The 22,034-nt window shown below is 33.4% G+C and overlaps 2 protein-coding genes and 1 non-coding gene across 5 annotated transcripts; 2 read left to right on the top strand and 1 right to left on the bottom strand.

Annotated features, from left to right (window-relative positions):
• Window positions 1-1,375: 1,375 nt before the first annotated feature.
• LOC130809364 (uncharacterized) lies at window positions 1,376-10,610 on the bottom strand. 3 transcript variants are annotated; one of them, XM_057675111.1, is made up of 15 exons: window positions 10,418-10,610; window positions 9,584-9,902; window positions 8,585-8,763; window positions 8,348-8,483; window positions 6,503-6,763; window positions 6,201-6,298; window positions 4,946-5,060; window positions 4,723-4,828; window positions 3,997-4,090; window positions 3,660-3,856; window positions 3,175-3,274; window positions 2,980-3,096; window positions 2,257-2,313; window positions 1,989-2,111; window positions 1,376-1,782 (listed from the first exon to the last, which is right to left on the bottom strand). In XM_057675111.1, the coding sequence occupies exons 1-14, from the start codon at window positions 10,511-10,513 to the stop codon at window positions 2,010-2,012; spliced, it is 1,977 nt and encodes a 658-aa protein (XP_057531094.1). In that variant the 5' UTR covers window positions 10,514-10,610; the 3' UTR covers window positions 1,376-1,782; window positions 1,989-2,009. The 3 variants fall into 3 exon arrangements, with proteins under 3 accessions (XP_057531094.1, XP_057531095.1, XP_057531096.1); XM_057675112.1 differs by having other exon boundaries at window positions 1,376-1,785; window positions 10,418-10,607; XM_057675113.1 differs by lacking the exons at window positions 1,376-1,782; window positions 1,989-2,111; window positions 2,257-2,313; window positions 2,980-3,096 and having other exon boundaries at window positions 3,177-3,312; window positions 10,418-10,607.
• A 102-nt stretch (window positions 10,611-10,712) lies between these two features.
• TRNAT-CGU (transfer RNA threonine (anticodon CGU)) lies at window positions 10,713-10,784 on the top strand. The gene has a single exon. It is a non-coding gene; the product is annotated as a tRNA-Thr (tRNA).
• Window positions 10,785-14,175: 3,391 nt separating this feature from the next.
• LOC130809363 (nuclear transport factor 2-like) lies at window positions 14,176-19,351 on the top strand. Its single transcript, XM_057675108.1, has 9 exons — window positions 14,176-14,358; window positions 15,293-15,480; window positions 16,416-16,719; window positions 16,816-17,060; window positions 17,143-17,359; window positions 17,562-17,683; window positions 17,780-17,839; window positions 18,456-18,519; window positions 18,669-19,351. The coding sequence occupies exons 2-9, from the start codon at window positions 15,295-15,297 to the stop codon at window positions 18,902-18,904; spliced, it is 1,434 nt and encodes a 477-aa protein (XP_057531091.1). The 5' UTR covers window positions 14,176-14,358; window positions 15,293-15,294; the 3' UTR covers window positions 18,905-19,351.
• The last annotated feature ends 2,683 nt before the right edge of the window (window positions 19,352-22,034 follow it).

The raw sequence follows: 22,034 nt of genomic DNA, 5'->3' as shown, positions 1-22,034 counted from the left end.
TAAAATTAGGTCTTGTGTTAACATTGTTTTTCAAGATTTTAAGGTTATTTAAAAGTCGGGTTAAAGTCATATTCGATATCGGGTAAATATCGGATAATCGAGTCTGTTTTTAATACTGCCTACAGGTTAGGTTTAGAAAAATAAAGGGTATATAACTTTTCTCGAAACGTGGTATATGCTCTCCTTAACCGATCGATTTTGATTTCGATTTGTTTGAGTCAACCCAGCAGCTTAAGAATTTTTTGAAAAAAAAGTTTCTCTTAAGTTTTTCTCGAAAAAACATTTAATAATTCAATTTAATTTTATATTAAATTTTCTTATAAAAATAACCAATTTGGAGTTTTACTTTTAAAACTACAACAAAAAATAAAAACTTATATTTAAAAATTTTCAAAAAATAACTTTTTGTTTTTGGGGTCGAGACATTTTCATGTTATGTGTTAAAATTTCTTGATTATAAACTATTGATTTTCTGCCAGATTTCGGATTAATTTCATACTAGATCAAAATTAGCATCTATTGTTGGGTCATATTCTTTTATTTGCAATGGATTAAGGCTTGTCCATTTTTGAATTATTGAAATAGATAAGTTAATTTTTTTTTTTAAAAAAAAGCACTGAATAAGACGCAAATCAACTTATTTTAAAAAAATAAACGTCTAATTTCCAAATTTGAGGTTTGGTTATGTTCTGTTGACTTTTTTGACTCTGTTCACAGTCACTAACAGGCCCATTATATTCGATGGTATTCGCAGTTAGTAACTACGAACATGGTCAAAAAAATCAACAACACTAACTGCGAACAATTTCTTTGCCTTTTTAAAAAATTAAGCACTTGTTCGCAATTACTAACTGCTAACAGAACCAAACCTCAGGTTTGGTAATTAGACTCTTATTTTTAAAAATAAGTTTTTTATTTCGTGCTTTTTTTTAATGATTTATGTTATCTATTTATAATTTTTCTCCATTTTCAAGAGTTGAAGATTAATCAATAGTTATTATACTTTATCCATTTATTTTTATTTTCTAAATTTTCAAAAATAGCAATCTTTTAAATAAAATCATTAGTTTTTTTATTTCCAAATTTGATGTGAAGATTTCAAGTTTATAATTTATCTCGATCTTAAAAATTGAATTGAAGGAGTGAAACCTCGAACAAATAGAAAGACTTGCGAGATATTTACAAACTAGATTTTAAGAAATTTAAAAATGTGCTTTTGAAAATTGAACTTGACCACTTAAAACCTTTTACAAGTACTTGTATTCTAAATTAACACCATATATTTCATTTTCTTTATGAATCTTCACTCTTAACATTAATCACTTTTGCACCGTTGACTACTTACTAGGTTAACAAAAGTAGACGTATTAGATTATCATAAGTTGGCTTAGTGATTAAAGATTTTTTCTTTCACTGTCCGGATAAGAGTTTGATTCTCACCACTTACCAGAAAAATACATTCTCCCTTCCTCTTGCCTATAAGAATTTCTTCGGTCTTACACTCGATAACAAAAATTTGAAAAATTAATAATTAGAATGCGGTATATTATGAAAAGAAATGGACACACAACAAAAGAGCGAAGTAGACAGTATATCTAGTCTCATTCACAGTTAGATCAAGCCAACGAACGCTTCGAATTAAGCAGAGCCATGGAAGCCTCCTTCGGATTTTCATGCCATGTCCGGTTTGAAATGTTCAGAACTTCAGCTATTGTTGTTGAGTGTAGCATATACTCGACATACTGATTCTGATAAATTGATTCTTCATGCCTAAATTGTGCTCTGCTTCAATTCGAACAAGGCGGAAAACGAAATATTAGTACCGTCTGATACATACAAATCTTTATTTTGAATCACATCGATATGTGAACGCATTGAGTTGTTCAACAATCAAACCACACTTCACCTAACGAAGAATTTCGATGCATCTACAATTCGAAATGAAACTAAAAAATTTGTGGTTACACGGGTAATCAATGAGTACTCACCAGGTAACATGAGATTTTAGCTTAATCTTTTGTAAAAAACACACTGCCCGCAGATGCTTGATTTGCAGCACGATTGCTACCAAAATTCATGCGATTTGATTCTTGCGCTATTCGGGAGCCAAACTGGAGCAGTAGAGGAAAGTCGAAGCTAGTTTAGCAGTGCGGAAAAATATTGCAAGTGCAGAAAACTTTAGATGACTTGACTTTTTTTTAACTAGGAAAATCGACAACGGTCTTTTTAAGTGAAAAGGGGCAATATTTGCATTACCTGAATAGCTCGTTTTGGCAGAATCGCAGCTTCATGTAACCCAAGTAATCTAGCAACCTTAACACATAAAAAGTGGATAGCTCATTAGAAAGTACTTGAACTTCTCTTAATGGCGCTTTTGTTGTTAGCACTAAATGGCGGTAATGAGAATGATTTTTAGCGTAATTTTTCATGAAATGTATCATGTCATTTCCATGGTGATGAAATTTTGATCATAAAAAAGTTTTTTTCTTCACAATTTTCCATTACCACATAATACCATGTCCAAATGGTAATGCATAGGAATAAATTTTGTGAAGAAAATCAATTATGTCAAAGAGATTTTTCTACCAAAATCTAACTTTCCATAATCCTTCCCACTATATAATACCGACAACCAAATGGACCGTATGTTGCCACCAAAAAAGGCAATACTAGCATGTCATGAAGGTCAAGTCAAGTTCATGCAAAATGAAAAATCCATGACCTAAATTAAAGGCAGCACGCAGTGGCAGATCCAGTGTGATGTCACTGAGGTCAATTGACATCACTTAAAATTCAAAATAAAGTCAAATATTATATGTAAATATACCCTAGATGAGTTGGTTAGTGTATTGCCTTCCATGTATATGACTAGAGATCAAAAACCAATAAGCACGTTTTACTTAAATTGATATTACTCGTTTTTTTTCTAGATCCGCCACTGACAACACGAGAGATTAAGTAACTAAAAGCATAACACACCTCTCTCAAAATTTTCTTGTCACCTTTGCCACTTGGCTGACTGAGGTCGGCTATATCCCATAGAGGAAAATCAAGCAAAATCCTTATGACGTCCTCATCCAAGAATGGAAATCTTGCCTATCAAAAACGACAGAATGAAAATACAAATAACAAGCATACGCGACAGTCATTTCAAGTTAAAAGTCGTAGCAATACCTCTTTTCCATTGTCGGCAATACATCTATCATCTCTCCCAAGGTTTCTTTTCCAGATTCTCTGCATGTCCAGCTTCATTTCCTCATGTAGGCCAAGCCAACTGATCATAACATGATGCAAATGAAGAGATCAGAGAAACTGCAGAATCGGAAATGAAGAGATTCACAATCTAACTCTTGCTCTAGTTTCGATTCAATCAAACTGATGATATATGGAGAAAATTAAACTTAAGAGGAGCCATTCCCCTTCCCTTATTTGTCAAATTAGCCAAGGAAGAAGATAAATGAATGTCTAAAATTAAAAACCATTTAGAGGATTGAATTCTTGCCTTTTGCCACATTTTTCACCTATATTCCAGTTTTTACTCATTTCTTGGAAGTTTCAAAACAAGATTTATGTTTCATGGGGGCATTTTGGAAAGGGTGCGGACAGCTTGTATTTACATAAAGAGTGATGTATTTGAACATTAAAGTAAATAAGGCTACCTGCTATTTCTATATTTTGTTCTATGCCTTCCATAACCAGCACATTGCTCATCAGCACCAGAACCAACTAGCAGTATTCTTGCTTTAGACTTGTATCGGAAGCGCTCACAGCATTTATGCGGACCGCAATTATCATCTTCATGCAGCCAACCATCACCACCAGCAGCCAACCACAGTGCTAGACCAATATTTAAGTCCTACACACAAGCCCGACAGAAATTGCGTGAGTTTTAAGGACATTACCTTTTGATCTACTGATCCAGAATGCAAAACAAAAACCATTTCATACAATATCTGAAACTTCTACGAAAATAAAATACTGAGAAAAATAAATTACCATGTAAGTTTTCGCAGGGTTAATTAGAGATGTAACATGCTTCATCTCCATGGCTAGATCTGACAGATCAGCATCAATCTCCACAAGTCTCCACCTGTGTTCTCCATACAATCAACGAAATAGAACCTCATATTCCATAGTAAATCAAAAAACTAAAAACAACAACCAAGTTGCCTTATACACCAATGAATATAGACTACATCTCAAACAAATATATTTATATTCAATCACCAATCGAAGACATTCTAATCACAATTGGTTTACATCAAGTTTATGCTTTAAGCCCTTTTCGATTTGCACCGGTTCTATATGAGATAACAAGACCTATCCAGGAAGAACTTCTATGGTGCAAGTTGTTCGTTGATGATGTCACATTAGTGAAATAAACTAGAGATAAAGTCAACTCTAAGTGTTGTGAAGGCAGAATCAGTATGTTGAATATCTATGTGGCATGGATGATCTAAGCAGAAGTATTGTAAAGTTGGATACAAAGGAGCTCCCTCCAAGTGAGTGTCGAATACCTTGGATCTATTTTTCTCAAGAACATGTGTATGGATGCCTCTACAGTTCATATTTGGGCCAAATTATGTTAAAAATCATAATTAGCTCAGTCAGACAAAAATCTGTGTATGAGATGAGTATACGAGTCAAAATAATTAAAGAAGTGATAGAAAGGAAGGGGTATCTTAAACAAGTAAAACAATATGGACATTCAAATTACTATACCCTCTCAAAGGTGCAATTCTTTTCAGTTCCTTCAGTCCAGCTCTGGCAGTTATTCGATCAGGAGCTGTTTCACCTTCAAAGCTGACATTCAGCAAATCAATGTCATCTGCGATCAGAACTCCATATATCAAACGATGTGCAAACAAAGATCTGAAATCATAATTAGTTAACATATCAAGCCATTGTAGTGTGATGACAGGCCTTTAGAATTATAAACACTTACATTTGGAATCTAGGCACTCATGCAGTATTGCAGACAGTATCATGGAATCTAACCCTCCTGAAAAGAGAACAGCCACTGGAACATGGTTCCCTTGTCCACTATCGTGCATAGTTGCCTGCCAAGAAAAATCACGAATGAGATCTAAAGCTACTTCAGGTGATACAACAAGAAAGATGAAGGGTTCAATTTCTGTAAGTACGTATCTATGTTACTTTGGACTCAGGTGCTGATGTTTGATACTGGTACGTGTGCAAGTGTCCGATACGTCTAAGTATTCAATTTCACGCCTAAAATGAAGTGTCTAGGTGCCATACCAATGTCCGAGGATCAAGGATCGGACACGGGTACGTGAAGCAAAATGAAAAGCCCGAGTAACATAGGCATAACTGCATATATAGGTTGTACTCCATTTCCTGCTTGCATGGTAGAATATCTAAAATCTCCTTCTGTTTCACTACAATTCTTCTTCATTCTAGGTAGACAAATTTCAGCTTTCAAACCTGTCCGAACTTCTGAATCCATCAACCCTCAGTTAAGTTAATGTACTATTCCTTATAAGCTATTGCTTATAGTTATATGCCGTTATAACAAACAATTATGAAATAAAGGCAATATTTAACTAAGGCTAAAAACATTTTAGTTAAGGCATTTGATTTTCAAGAACACTTCTTGACTCAACATTCTAGACCACCTAAGGTGGACAAGTGCAACAAAAATACTTGCACCAGTAGATCCCAATATTTCGATCTACTTTATATGAAAGCAACGGTGCAGTTTCATGACTTTCATTCTTCATAAAGAGACAACCTCACTCCAGTGTCAGTCTCTTTAGAAAACAAAGTCCTTATTTGCTAAATAAAGAGCTTACAAAATGAATTTAGAAAGGAAACAATTGCATAATATCTTATCTTATTCAACTTTCCAAACCAAAACGCTTATCAACAAGGCCGCATTGCATCGTATTGGCCACTTTGTAAAGGTTTTTAAAACAAACGAACCGTTATTTCCAGCAATGTAAAGGTGTATAAAAACCGTGTCTTGGGTCATAGGATATCTTATGATTTGACCGATATTTAGGCGTTACAATAACCGCATCACTCCCGTTACATACCGCATCACCGTTCCATTACTGTGATCGCGGCCGTTACCGCACTTTTACGGCATCTTTCACAAAATAGAAATCAATAGCAACAAGCTATGGTTAAAGAGGCGTAGTTTTAAAGGGAAAAAAAAAAGAAACTTAACAGTTGAGCACCTGAAAAATTGTATTTTGGGAGGTACGCCGTATGATAGATTTTCTGAGAGCAGCCAAGAGCTTTCCAGCTGGTGAGGCAGCTGAAGACCGTGGTGATCCTTAATTGATCCACAGCAAATAAGACCAGAAGCAGTAACCATCAGTGCCAAATTAAAATGAATGAAAAAGTATGAAAAGAACAGAATAGAAAAGTTCCTATCATTTACCCCCAAAATAAATAACTATCTTGTTTTTTTCTTCCTTTTTTTTGATACTTTTGCAAGCTTTAACTTTTTGTCAAGAAAACCAAAGTGATAACATACCAATATCAGACACTGAAAGTAAATCAGGATTCCCTGAAAAGAGTGAAGTGTTGGATGAATTGATATCCACAAGCTTAGGTTTTATCAGGCTTCTCTCCCATTTGATTAGATCTTTTAACACAGAGTTTGTCCATTCATGTTTTCTGACTTTACCAGCTAGGCATTTACCAGCGCTCGAAGCGTTTATTTCTACACTGTACACCCCACAAGGTAGCTCTTCCCAGTAAGCTGGGTTGCTTGCTCCACCTCCGACTTCAGGATCTAGAAACAGATAATATTCAGCACAAAAAAATGTTTGACAATTTACGTAAGTAACATAAACTAAAGGGTAAGAACAGGACAAAAAAGGAGAAACGACCACAGGTATAATACAACTTGAACAAGATAATAACATACTTTTAGGGGCGTTTGGTATGAACTTTTAATGTCAAGTAAGGGATTCAATTACCATTACTCTACATTTTTTGTTTGGTATAATATTAGGTTAACCCAATCCCTTTCAGAGTAATGGATACCCTCATTTTGTTACCACTCATTCATGTTAAGTAACAAATTCCCTTTTTTTAGATTGTTGTTATCTTAAGTGTTTCCCTTATATTGTTATACCAAACAACATATAACTATAACTCTTACCTTTACCCTTACTCTTCTTTATCATTTCCCTTCCCGTTACATTTTATGTTCTTATACCAAACAACACCTTAGAGTTTTGTTAGGTTGGAATATATGATATACGAGACAAATGCAAATGACACAACTTGGAAAACAAAATGTTATGGCTCTCATTTAGAATCTAGTAAATTTGATCCCATTCATCTTATCAGAGGTTCATAGTCTTGTTTTACTTTTCCCAAATAATATCTATTTGAGAATGCAAATAAGTTCTTAAAAATTACAACAATAAATTGCATTATTCCAATGCTAATAAGTGGCTCCAACTTAGGCAAGGTCAAGGTTATTTCTAGTTGACCTTTGATTCCAAACACAATCTACAACTTCACATAAAGAAAAAGCTACAAGATCAGATGAGTCATTATATTTTAATTTGTTTAATCCGAAACCAAATAATTATGAATCTGTGGCTTCATCGGGAATGGGCATTAATTCTTTGAATAGAATAAATATTTATATAAAAAAAATGTGTAACTATCACTTCCTTATTGTCACAACATTCCTTATTATCACAACATTTCATTGCCCGATGCTATTACGTGACTTCCACCTAAGCCACCACCAAAGCGTGGTTTAGGGAGTCGGATGTATGCAACCTTAGCCTTATTAGTGAGGACAAAGAAATTGTTTCAAATGAACCAGCACATCATCTACAAGACTACAACTTCACATCAAGAAGTGCACATAATTTAATAAATCACTTTAAAATAGTCCATCATAATCAGAAACCAAATAACTACTCAAAAGTTATTTCCTCTATATTAAGCTACTAAGTGTCTAAACAATTGCATGAAGACTGCTGTATAAGCAAACAGATGGCTTTATATTGTTATTTCCACAAGAAGTTTCTGATACAAGTTTATGACATCAAATGTGTGCATGATCAGAAAGATTCAATACGAATGAATTCAAAAGATAATCACAGATTAGATGTAGCTCTATTAATTTGCCATGCAGTACACCGGTAATACATTATACACTATTAAGTCTCAACCATCATAATATAATAAAATTGTAATATTACGCGCATGCAAAATCATCTATAAAGAACATAACTAGCAATAAACAGAATCCTCCAACAGTAAAGCAGTTACAGTACGCACTCAAAATCAAGTGGTAATGTTCTGCAAGAGGGGAAAGGGAGAGGGATGAAAAATGGAACACAAGCAGTACCAGGCATCCGAGAAGAGAAAGCTGGAGGTGATACAGAAGACAACACTAGTCGAGAATCTTCTGAACTGGGCCAGTGAACAAGAAGACTCCTTCTCCCAAATGCATCCCTGCCAAACCAGAGTGTCCTCGAGACATCCTAAAACACGAGTGCCTGCTTTAGAATTCAAATTTCTAAAAGGAAAAAGAAGGCATACCTTGGTAAACTCCCAAAGAGGACTTACCAATCCAAGAAGATACCTGCCAATATATTGCAGCCCATGGCCCCTTAATCGACGAAAGAAGTTCAGGAATAGATTTTCCACTGCAGCTGTTGAGATTCTCATGCGACTGGCAGCAGCAACAATTCCCCAATGACTGCAGAAGGACATTAGTATCGTTGCTGTCACAGCTCATGTGAATCCCATCAAAAATTTCACCTTCGAAGTGGACAAGCTTATGTCAAAATGCATATTTTCACAAAAAGAAAAAATAGATGTGTCCACTGCAAGTATTTTCATAATTGTTAGCTGATCCCGCAAACTCTCAAGTCTCAAGTGGTACCTAACACTAGTATCTCACAATTAGTTAGTTGCTTCATATTTGGCCAACTAATAACTATTCATAAACTAGAAAACTGGTCTAGGGCCCATATATGATAATGGTTAACATGTTAGATACCCAAAATTTTGACTTAAGCTGTCATATTTACAAACTTAAATATTATACAACTAATAATATGATATAATAAATCGTAGATTACGTTTTTGCCCCTCCCTTTCCTTCTTAAATTTCTAACAAAGCAAGCTATAAGCTTCAATAGTGCAAAAAATGCAGTTTTAGTCACGTTTACAGTTACAAAACAGCTTTCATGGTTCACGCGGATGTATTCACTCGTCACAGCTTATATTTAGGTTGCAGTAAGCTCAAAAACTTTTACGACAAGGTGATGCGGATGATATTTTGCACTATGGTTCAACCTCATTTTACATAATCAAACAATAAAATAATTAAAAGAAAAGGCTCGTAAGCAATAAGGATACTAAACCACATCATCATACATAGCTATATTCCTACTACATACTCCAAAATCAGGGAATATAGTATATTACAGTAAGTGGCCAAAAACATCCTAAATTTACTAGAATAAGCGGTAAAACGCGAGTTTAACCTGTCTGAAGTTCTAAACTCTAAACAAATAAAGCTTGTGGCTACCCTGCTCCCATATGAAGAGAATAAGAATACAAAAACTGAGATTACCATTATAGATGAGGACATTCCCAGATGCATCGATTAACGGCTGCATAGCTGGCTCTATCCCCCTCAACTGCAGAACTGCGCCAACAAAGTACATCACTGCAACAGATTGAAGCACCCCAGCTTCAGCCCCTCCATTAACACATGATTTAGAATCATCCATACAGTGCAAGCAAGAGAATTTCCTTTCAATTTCCTCATCCCTAGCATCACAAGAAAGGACTTCTGCATCTTTCCATTCAAGGATAACTTTTTTGGTCCCTAAACTATCAGGACCTCTTCTCAGTAAACTGGTTTTCAAGTCATCAATTGTAAATGTAAACTGCACCAAATAAACAATGATCAATAAACTAATCAATATAAATTGATACTACAAATAATAACTAAGCCCCAAAAAATCAGTTCTTTAACACAACAAAATTTAATGTTTCCCCGCATTACTAATAAGGACATGAGAGAATTGGGTCTTCTGATCATATAATTCTTTCCCCATGTATGATCTGGGTTCGATTCTGGGTTCCCGTTTCCCTCCCCTTTCCCTCAGCCTACTCCTTACTAAAAATAGGCATAATACACCAATAATAAACATAGTCTAGTTTACATTTAGTTCTTTTTATCAACATCAATAACAGAACATATATAACAAAAATAACAACAATGAAAGTATAACTTCGTTAAGCAACAATAACCCATCAAGTTTTCATCTTTATCTCTTGGTAATCATGTAAGAAAGATAAACAAATTAAGGGCATTATTGATTATCAAAAATAACTATTCACACTTAAATAATAGTATTGAATAGAAGTATAATCAAAACAAATGGTTGAATAACTTAACTAGTTCAACATTAGCAGGGGGAGATAATTGGTGGGTAATATCAATATCTGATAAATCGAGGCAGAGACCATCAATTATTAATGAAATACCGCACATTTCTTCTTGCTTGCTTCTCCCTTTCTCTTCACTCCTCTTCTCTCTCCCCTTCACTTCTTGAATTGCAGTTGAACCCTCCTTCTGTCCTTCAATTTCTCCCGCTAGCCAAACACGCCCTCAGGCCTCACTAATTAGGTCATTACTCATTACAAGATTAAAAATTGATTTATAATAAAATCCATACAAATTGTTAACAAAGGCCTCCATAGCATAGTGGTAGTGCGTTCGCTTCGTAAGCGAAAGGTCGCGAGTTCGATCCTCGCTGGGGGCTTTAATTTTGAATCTATATTTTTTCTTTCAATATAATGCATTTTTAAAATTGAGATATCTATGTGATTTTGCTACTATTTTAAAAAATAAATTTATTGCTTATGACATTAATTGTTGTAGATATTATTTCTTTAATAGTAATAGTAATAATAATAATAATAATCTTAAAAAATTATTTTATTTTAGAAAATAAATTTATTGATTATTTACAGCTTTAATTGTTGTAAATATTATTTTCTTAACGGTCCGTTTGGTTATTAGTACTAAATGGTGGTAATGAGAATAATTTATAGTGTAAAATTTCATCAAAAGTTATGTCGTGATGATAAAACTTTGAATAGAAAAAAAGTTTTTTTGTTTACAAATTTTCATTACCACCTAATACCACCTCTCTCAATGTCAATGCATTGGAATGAATTTTATAAATAAAATTAGATCATTGAAGTTAGACAAGTATGGTCATCAAGGTAGCCAAGAGATTTTTCAACCAAAATTACACTGGTTTTCATTTTATTACTGTCGTTATTACCATCAATCAAACAGGTCATAATAGTAATAGTTCTAATGATAATAATAATAATAAAATTTAAAAGTTACTCCATCCGTTTTCTAATGTTTCATTTAGAATATTCCACGTTACCTAGAGAAAATTTTGATTAAGGTATTTGAGACATATATATTTATATAAGATAAAATATATCTATATGAGATCTCGTTAGATTTGTCTTAACGTATATTTTTTATAATGCGTATTTAGAGATTTTGAGACTCAAAATTTATTTTGAAAGGTACGCAAAAAGTAAACGAGAAAAACAAGAAAATAATGAAGTGGGTATAATTTAATAATAATAATATTTAAAATAATAATATACTCCCTCTTATTTAATAGGAATGGTCTATTTACTTTTAGAGAATATCTCATATGTGGTTGTTCTATATTTAGGATATGGTAAATGGGTAATCCTATTATTTGATCAATTTTAAGGCTTATGTGACTTGTGATCACTTTGACTATATATAATAAGTGATTATTTTTAATGCCTAAGTGATCACTTTTAAGACCTATGTGATTATTTTTAAAGGATACTTCCTCCGTTCTAATTTACTTGTAACGTTTGCTTTTTCACGTAGTCCAATGCACTAACTTAATCCTTAATATCTCAATTATGTATAACAAAAATTTTAAAAATTTGATATTAATAATTTTTTGCAACGAGACGAATCAAACAAGATCTCACTTGACTATGTTTTAACCTATAGATTGAAAACTAATTACAAATTTAAGAGTGATGAATGAAAAGTGTTATTTTGTCTAATGTTGCAACTAATTTGGAACGAAGGAAGTATGTGATAACTTTTAATGCATATATGTGATCATTTTTTATTTTCAAATTCAACATCACCGCCACCACAAACACACAATCTTCATGAGCTTTAGAAATTGTCACGTAAGCTTTAAAAGTGATCACATATGCTTTAAAAGTGATTACAATAAACTTTAAAAGTGATCACATAGTAAAATATAAATGAATACATAGGCCTTTTAAAGTGATTATATAAGCCTTAAAGTTACCATATAGGTCTTAGAAGTGATCACATAAGCCTTACAAAAAAATGATCACATAAACTTTAAAAGTGATCACATATGAAATAGCGTCCTAATTTTAGGACAATCCTAAACAAGAATTTGTGTTACTTTTTATATTAAAAAGTAGATATTAATAAGGAAAAATTTACTTTTAAAAATTCTAATTTTGGGTAATTGCCTTTGATCATTTTAAAATATATTTTACCTTTGCAGTTTGCACCATATTTTCTTTTAATGATCTTCCTTGTTTCCTTGACCGGTGATAGCTGACACATGTTACGATTCTTACGTGTTATTTCATAATTATTTTTAAAAGCCAAAAAATATAAACAAATAAAAAAACAAATCAACACCCATCCCCTCCCTTCATGCCTCCCACCTCCCCCTCTTCACGAACAACCACCACCATCGACCATCCTATAAAACCCTAGTGTGGTTTGGTAATCATACAAGTTAATTTAGTATTATTACCAAATTGTCATTTATTGCTCTTTCACATATATTCATTGTAGAAGAACTAAAAATTTGTTTTTAAAAAAATGCTGCAAACCAGAACCGTTATCTCTTGGTTATTAACAACATTTAAAAAAGAAAATCAGTTAGGCCAAACTGCTACTTGAGATGGCGGTTTGGGTTAAATACCCAATCGCTATCTCAGGTTTAGCAAACTTAAAAAAAATTGTCTTATATAGACGATACCATGGGAAATAAGTTTTCATAGATGCAAAATGAGAAATATGTCCCAAATTTAAAAAAAAAACATTATACGTGGACCGAACTATGGAAAACAAATTTCTTATGGTGCAAAGTGGAAAATATTCTTAAATTGCAATATTAAGGCAAAGACTAGAGATGGGCATGGGTTGGATCATGGTCAGGTCCAGCTAAATTCAAATCTAGACCCTATGTTTTGATGGACACAAGCCCAGATCCATAGAGTATGAAAAAATTGGACCTGAACCTAAACCCTTAGGGTATGGCGGGTCTACAGCATGAATCTGGGTTCAAAATAATATTTTTTTTTCCTGATTTCTTTTAAAAAAATATATTATATAATTTTCTTCTATTCCTATAAAATTATTTAAACATTTTAAACTAACAAGAATCTTCTAAAACTTTTTAATAATTGAACGACCAAATATATATAGTTTTTAATTCTTAAAACAAAATATTCATCAAGTTTTTTCATTTTTAAAGTATAGATACAACGACCAAATTTCAAATTATATGGACTTGCAAAGTTCCAAATCATATAATGTCTCAAAATATAATAAAATTTTAAATCAAACAATTAAATACACATGATAACTAACACATAATTTTGGAAAAAAGATATAAATGGGTTCATGAGTCGAATCTGACCCAATGATCCAAATCCATAAGACTAACACTAATTCTTAAATGAGACGGTCTCACAGTGAGACCATTTCTATTGGCTTGGTTCAATATACACTTTATATCTTAAAGTGATTATTTATAATATTAAAGTAATCACTTATAATTTAAAATAAAAATTTTTTATAGTCTTAGAGTGATTACTTATAACCTTAAACGATTACTTATGATCTTAAAGTAATCAATTAAAAAAATAGGCTAATTATATGGGTCCGTCTCATGATGAGACGGTCTCATACAAAACAAGCTAGCCATCTCAATAAAAATAAATTGATCCAGACCCTTAAATCATAATCGGATACGATCTAGATGTTAGAGTAGAAGACCCATGTCTATTCCAGCAAAGACCCCTCAAAAGAGTATTAGAAAAAAAAAATTAAGATGTAAACGCATTGCTTAAATGAGTCATACCCTAACTGGCCATCTCACTGGTCCCTCTTCCTCACACTCCATATAAACCCAACCCCATCCTTCGTTCTTTTCCTCCGTCTCTCTTTAAAATCACACTTACACATTTTCTCTTCTCCGGTTTACTTGGCCGCCGCCTTCTTCACTCTTCTGTTTCACTCTCTCTCCGATCCCCAGGAAAGAGGTTCACATCTCTCTTTCAAATTTTTTATTTTTATAATTCTTTTAAATATTAATTTGTATTTGATGTTGATTTCTTTGTTCGCTGGAATTGTTGATTTTTTATTTGTTTTTTCTTAAATGTTCCTTGATTCCGATTTCTTCCCTACGTCTGGTGATCATTGATATGTGTTTTTCAAATTATTTTATTTTGTAGTAATTGTTATCGGAAATTTGATTGTTTATTGTTTTTAATTGATCAATGTGATTGTGATCTGAATCTTAATATTTCAATTTCATGCGAATAGTAGTTTTATTGTTTTGATTTTTCAAGTTAGGATTTTTCTAGGGTTTTAGGGTCTAGATCTAGGGTTTTGTGATTTTTTTTGTTCTTTTGATTTTGATTTTAAGTTTCCTTTTTATTTTTGGAAAAGTTTATTTATTTGTTTATATTTAATTCGTGTATTTTTGTATATTGGATTGTTGGTTTGTATTTATTCTTTATCACATTATACATCGTGTAAGTTAATTCTGATTAGTTTTATTTTATGATTATAGCTTGCAATGTGTAGTTCTTCTGAGATGAATCTAATTAGGGTTCATAGGTTTTTTGAATTTCTGAATGCAACCAATTAGTTTTATTCTGTGTTGACAGTGTTGTAGTCAATATTTATTTTATCTATATGGGAAACGTGTACAATTTTGATGGCTGGCTTGTATCTTTTGGTATAAAAATTGCGTCTAAATTTTAATTCCTGTTGCAATTTGAACTTTTGATCTAATGGTGTTAAATATGAAATTAAAGATTAATCTTTTTATAAGGGAGTAATTAACTTTTGGGTATTGATTTTGTCGGTGAAATATGATGTTTGGATTTGATCGAGTTTAGCTTGAATAGGTTATCTTTAAGTTTATGGATTATTTCAAAATATTTAATTTTTTACATCTTGGTTTTTCAGAGATGGCTGCTCAAAAGGATGGATCTTCTTTGGAACTTACCACAGAGACGGTGGGGCATGCCTTTGTCAATCAGTTTTACAGTCTTCTGCGTAATACACCAGGATTGGTTTATAAATTTTATGAGAACTCGAGCACGATGAGTCGACCAGGCCCTGATGGTACCTTGGTCACCATCACTACTATGGAAGTAAGTTCTGAATCACTTTAAATATTGTCTAAGTTACTATATGGGTTGCTATGGGTGCTAAAATATGTGAGTCTTTAGTATGAGTTTTTTAGGTTCAAGCAAGGATTCCCTTACCTCATTCTATTACTTAGTATTTATCATGAGATTGGTTAATCCCTTTTTCTAAGGGTAATGGATACCTCCAAAATTGTTACCCTTAATTTTTACTAGAATTTAATTTTCTTTCTTTAGTTCTCTAATCTCTCTTTGTTCTCATTCTCTTTCATCACTTTATACCAAATAATTAATGATTATAACACTTTGCATTACCTTTATCTCTCTGAATGCATTCCCTCTCCACGACATTTCCATTTTCATGCTAAAGACCACCAATTACGTAGTTCTTATCCTAAATATTGCACTAGGTATTAAGAAACATATTAATAGGTGCAATAGTCACTAAGAAACAATGCAACAGGTACCAAGAAACATTGCGATAGGCATCAAGAAACATTGCAATGGGTTCTACGAAAAGGGGAAAATGGTCTACTGCTTAGATTTGCTCAGTTCTAAACTTCTAACTAGCTTAAGGTGCTTTAGAGAGTGCATCTGATCATTCAAGGTTCCAGAATGTATTGAGATTCCGCTGCTTTCTGTATCCTGTGCTTTAGGGGTGTCTAAGCAATAAATAGCAAATTTCCCTGGTGCACTTTTGTGCAATTTCAACTACCATAATATGCTCTATGGACCCATCTTGAAGCCTGGTGAAGGTTTAGATGCATTTATGCGCTTAATCTCTAGCTTGCATTGAATTTTAGATGTCAGCGTCATTGACTATAATGCCGATATGTTTTCTTTGATTTTTACTTGGCTAACATCAGGTTAAATATTTTGTGTATTGGTTATGGTTACTGGCGGTTTAAGGAATTAAGATTTATCCCTATATTTTGTTACAGGGAATCAAGGATCTCCTTCTTTCGTTAAATTACCAAGATTACAATATTGAGATACTTACCGCTGATGCGCAAGCTTCTTATATGAAAGGAGTTATTGTTTTAGTAACTGGTTGTTTAACGGGGAAGGACAACGTTAGAAGGAAGTTTACTGAAACTTTCTTTCTAGCGCCTCAAGACAATGGCTACTATGTACTCAACGATGTGTTCAGGTTCATTGAGGATAATAATATGCCAGTTGTTAATTCTGTTGAAGAGAAGGATTTGAAGAATATCGAATCAGGTGCACCTGCAATGCATTTGGAAGGTAAGTGGTTTTCTCCCGTTATATTTGGTTTCATTCTCTTCTTTGTTGTGTCGTATGGAGTGTGTTTTTACAATAGTGAATGTTGTTATTTTGCAGAGACTACTACTGAAGCTGCTCCAGTAGCTTCAAATGCTACTGCCGATGCTCCTATAAGCCATACTTCGGATGTGGAGGTTGAAATTAAGACAATTAGTGTATCCAAAGATGAAAGTAAACCAATTGTCAATGAAAATGGCGATAGTCTAACCTCAGTGGATTCTGGTAACAATGCTCAAGCAGTTCATCACACTTTGTCTAATGGACATGTGGATGCTCCCAAGTCGTCATATGCTTCAACACTTGTAAGTTTCTGTTTGTTTCTTTTTATGTTTGATATGGCTTATTGATGCTAATGGCTCATTCTTTTTCTTTTAAAATTTTCAGCTCAAGAATATGAAGGAGGGTGCAACTATGACTCTTGCGCATAAGCCTACTAATCCTACAAAAGCTGCTTCTGCAAATGCAATAAAGAAGCCTGCACAACAAACTCGTGATTCTTCTATGCCTGCTGCACAACAGACTCGTGCTTCTTCTGTGTCTGCAGCGGCTTCTGAATCTTTTGCTCCCAAGCGAAGCAATGGAAGTGTTGCTGAATCTGAAGGTACTATTATCAACAAATCAAAATTTTTATCTTTAACTATGTTCTTGTTTGATAGTCTAGACTAGCTGGACTAGTAGTTACTTACTTACGATTAGTCCTTGATACTAATACTAGTTGAATCTTATTGATCCAAATAATTATTCAATAGACTAGCATGTATTTGGAATGTTTATTCCTGATGTTTTTCTTGAAATTTGTACAGGAAAGGGTTATTCCATATATATTGGTGGTTTGCCTTATAACGCAACCCCAGAGCAAGTTGAGCAGGAATTTAAAAAGTTTGGAAGCATCAGAAGCAATGGTGTCCAAGTGCGATCGAACAAGGTATGTGGTGTTATGTACAAATGTAGTCGTTTGATGTAATACACTTGATACTTGTACTGACTATTATTATCATCCTTTTATTTTTTATTTTTTTAGGGTTATTGTTTTGGTTTCGTTGAGTATGAGGATGCCATCGGGAAACAGAAGGCAATCGAAGTATGTCGTTTTTGTTTTTTCCTAATATATTTCGTCCTGTAATAATCTTTTCCTTGGGAGTGTTTATGATTCAGTTAAGAGATAGCTACTCGCAATCTCAGAATTATCTTCTAGAGTTCTATTTAATTCCAATAATGACTATGTAAGCATATTGGACAACCGAATGATTCACCTGCTTGATCATCTCTGCTTCCTTCATATCTTATTGCTAGTTTTTAATTTTTGTGACACCGTATGTCTTCATGTGATTCAATAAATAATTTTGAACACTTAATATCTTTAGTGATGCAAAATATAAAAATCATAATAAGTTGACATTATGCAAATGTGCTAAAAAATCAGATCCCAATTAGCCGTCTTTTCTTATACTAACATTTCCAGATACACGAGATTATTGTTTGATGAATAGTGACTACTACATACTATGCAAGTGCAGTTTATATTTATCCAATGCCTTTTCTTCCCTGTAAGCTAGCAGGGGTGAACATGAGGCTAAATGTCACTTCTATTTGCTGTTCTATAAGAGGGGACTACTTGACATAAAGTTTTACTATTTGCTGCTGCAGATAATTTTGTTACATGTTGACCATTTCTGATTGCTGCTTTCGTGTTTCAGATGGGCAAAATTGTGATTGGTGGGAAAGAAGCTACAATAGAAGAGAAACAAACAGGAACCAAAGGCAAGTACATCAAGCTGCATTTCTCTTCGCTCGTTTTTTTCCATACAATTTCTCATTGTTACACTTGAAGGACATATCTTTCTTGCATACTGTCATTAGCTTCAATTTGTATAATGTATCCGGTTCTTAGAAATGTTAACTGCCTGCAGTTGTCAATGGTGTGAGTGTGTACCCTTCTGGACGAGGAGGTGGGTATAGGAATGATGGTTTCAGGGGACGTAACTACTCAAATGGTGGCCGTGGACACGTAAGAAACGATTATGGCATGCGCAATGGGGAAGGTTCTTTTCGAGGCAACCGTAACGGGAATGGATATGTTTATCAGAATGGTGGTGGAAGAGGCGCCCGTCAAGGGGCTGTCAGAGTTCGAGAGTCAGCTGTTTAGTGTTTACTAAATTGGTGATATATTAAAGAGAATTTTGTAGCAAGTAGGACAAGCTTCCCGGCCTCCCCCCTTGATTCCTCTTTTCTTTCTTTATCTCTATTTTGAACTAGGCAAAATATTACTCTTTTAAGGTTTGTGAAGAGGGAAAGATAGAAGTGTGATTCAATTTTTAGTATTATAATTTTATTTAAACTAAATTTTTAGAAGGCTAGATAGTGATTTTTCTACCCGGAGAAAACGAATATCGACTGGGCATTTGTCCGAGGAGTTCAATCTGTGAATTTGCTTGTCATTGTTGCAAGTAAATCAACTCAAAACAAGAATCTCAATTGGAATTTGGAGAGATAGTTTATTTAACTCTATGGAAATGTAAGAAGTGTGGATTATTTTCTAGAGTTTTGCTGTTGAATTTATGCACTTAATATTTGTGTTTTCTTCCCGGTGTTATATTTTCTTCCTAGATTTGAGCATGTTCACGGCAAGACCATCCTTACTTGCTCGGAGGCTCAAGATTGCTTAGTATTTGTTTGTGCATGGCAACACCATTTTGCCCTGCTTACACTCAAACATTATGTTTGGATGCAAGAAAATGAAGGGAAAGTAAATCTAAAGATCCCGGATGAAGAATCTCTTATTTGGATAACAAAAAATGGAAGGAATTTGGAGGAGAGGGGTTTGAGATCAGATGGACGATTTTTGTTAAGATATTAATCTTTCTAAAATGAGAAAGATTTGACAAAAAAACTTTCTCCTTCATTTTTCCTTCTTTTCTCTCTTAAATAGACATAATTATTTCCATTTTATTTCTCTTTCCTTTCTTTTTCTCCCATTTCTTTTCCTTTCTTTACTTTTTTTCTCTTCAAATTTATTATCTAAACACAATGTAAATATTGCTTAAAATTGCTTAGTATTACATTGCTTGTTCAAGCAACCTCATGAAACCAAGTTAGAAATAGCAAGATGTAAGGGTGCTACCTAATAAGCCATTACCTATGATATAATTTTTATATACCCACCTACTATTCAATATTCATTACATTATCACAAATTTTTGTGAGAGACGGTCTTTTTAAAAGATCATCTCTAATTGGACTGACTCATTATATATTTTTTTAAAATATTATAAGTAGGCATAAAGAATAATGTAAATAGACATTTGAAATATTAAAAATAGGCATTAAGGATACGGTAAGCTTGTGTCTCTCAAATACGATAAATAAACATTAATTTTTAATGGGCTGGATTTGAGATATGTCTCTCAAAGAGACGGTCTTTCAAGAGACTAGCCGTTAGATTATACACACCTTAATTATATAGCTTATACCTGCTTCAAATTCATCCAAAGCTTGTGTCTTATACACCTTATACCATAGTTTTTATTACAAAGTTAATTTTTTTTATTTATTAAACCTTGAAATATTAATAAATAAGTAAAAGTTTAGAGTCATCAATTCACTAATATAATAGATGCGTGGATATGAGGCGATGCTTATACAAAGACTATTTTTCTATACTCGGACTCTAAAGAGATCGCTCAACAACTAGTGTTTATTCGAGTAACATGATGCTCGTCCGAGCATGGTAATGCCAAGATAATTTGCTTTGCTCAAACTCCCATGATTACTTGGTTAACAATTTGCTTGTCCTGATTAACTTAACTTCATGTTATGACCATTCAGTTACGGCTAGACTCGTCTCAACAACACTTAACTCTTCAAAAATCTAAAAAAAAACATCACTAATAAAAAAGATCTTATTTATATCTTTGATTTAAGAATATTTGTATCTTTTTTAAGAGTTATAATCGTTTGTTTGAATCAAATGATATTTATTTGAAACATGCATCATGCTTGTCCGAGCATGATTATGCCTAGACTATTTGTAATGGCCCGGATAAAGTCAACAAGGAAATTCTACATAAAGTCATAGTTCTCCAAGTGACATCCGAAACACTAAAGAAAGTTTAAACACAAAAGTCCAAGGATTTGTTCCACCCTAAACGGGTTTCGTTCTGATGGTAGAGATTACGGTAATCAAACTAAGGCAGCGGATAAATAAAAGAAAGTCTAGAATGAAATTCTCATACAACTCAATAATCTCCTTGAGCCTCAAAAAAAAAAAACAAAAGCATAATAAAGTCCTTCGAAAACAAAACTAAAGTTTTAAACTTTCGAAACCTATTAAGATAATTGCTCGAGGTCTCAAATGTTAAGGTAGAATCCTCACTCCCGATGTCCAGACTGCAAGCAATCTGCTAATCATTAAAGACAACATCATCGCAGGTTTTCAAAACACAGTACACGTTAGAGGCAGATATCCAATATGCATAACAAACACACAATAATTTACATCACAATCCACCTAGCATACAAAGGCCCTAATAATATAATTTATCATTTCCTGTTTAATCCATTGAATACCATAACTCATCTCCAATTCACCAATCTCTTACTCCAATAATAAGCTTGGATGTAGAATACACAAGGGAGAGCTAATCTCAAGGCAACTATCGACCAAGACGTTGCCCGATATCTTAACGGGTTGCCGATGGTGACCAAATTACCCTATTGGGTACCTATTTCCAATCCTCCTTATTAGAATTATCCTTTATATAACTCTATTGGGTATCCCAAACCAATTTCTCCTTAAAAGGAGTTTCTATTACTATTAATTTATTATTCGGGGGTTTAAGTCCTTATGTGAATTTATCCCTTAGTAACGAACATGATCCAACAACATAAATCACATAAAGGTGATATCCAAAGTAACATGCATAATCAACCTCAACGTGTACGTACCTTTTCCAGATAAGCACGCAAACATGTTCGTAAATCAAGGAAACACTAAAATGACCCCTCACGAATTGAGGTCCTAACAACAAACAACACCCAAAGAAAAACACGCATTAGAGCGTATTCCAAATCAACATCCAAGTGGTTCTACACCCAACCATTTAGTTTCCATTTAAATATCTACGTACTAATAGAAATAGATATTCAATTAATTAATTATTTCAAAGGCGGACAGCAGCAAAACTGATCAGTTTTGGCAGATTCTGATGCGCAAATCGAAAAATCGACTTCACTGTTGCGTTCGGAAGGTACCAATTACCTTGGGTACTAAATTTCAT

This window comes from Amaranthus tricolor, chromosome 3 (genome assembly GCF_026212465.1).
Source record: "Amaranthus tricolor cultivar Red isolate AtriRed21 chromosome 3, ASM2621246v1, whole genome shotgun sequence".
Taxonomy (NCBI): Eukaryota; Viridiplantae; Streptophyta; class Magnoliopsida; order Caryophyllales; family Amaranthaceae; genus Amaranthus; species Amaranthus tricolor.
Note: the sequence above shows the minus strand (reverse complement) of the source record. Positions and strands in the feature narration are given on the sequence as shown.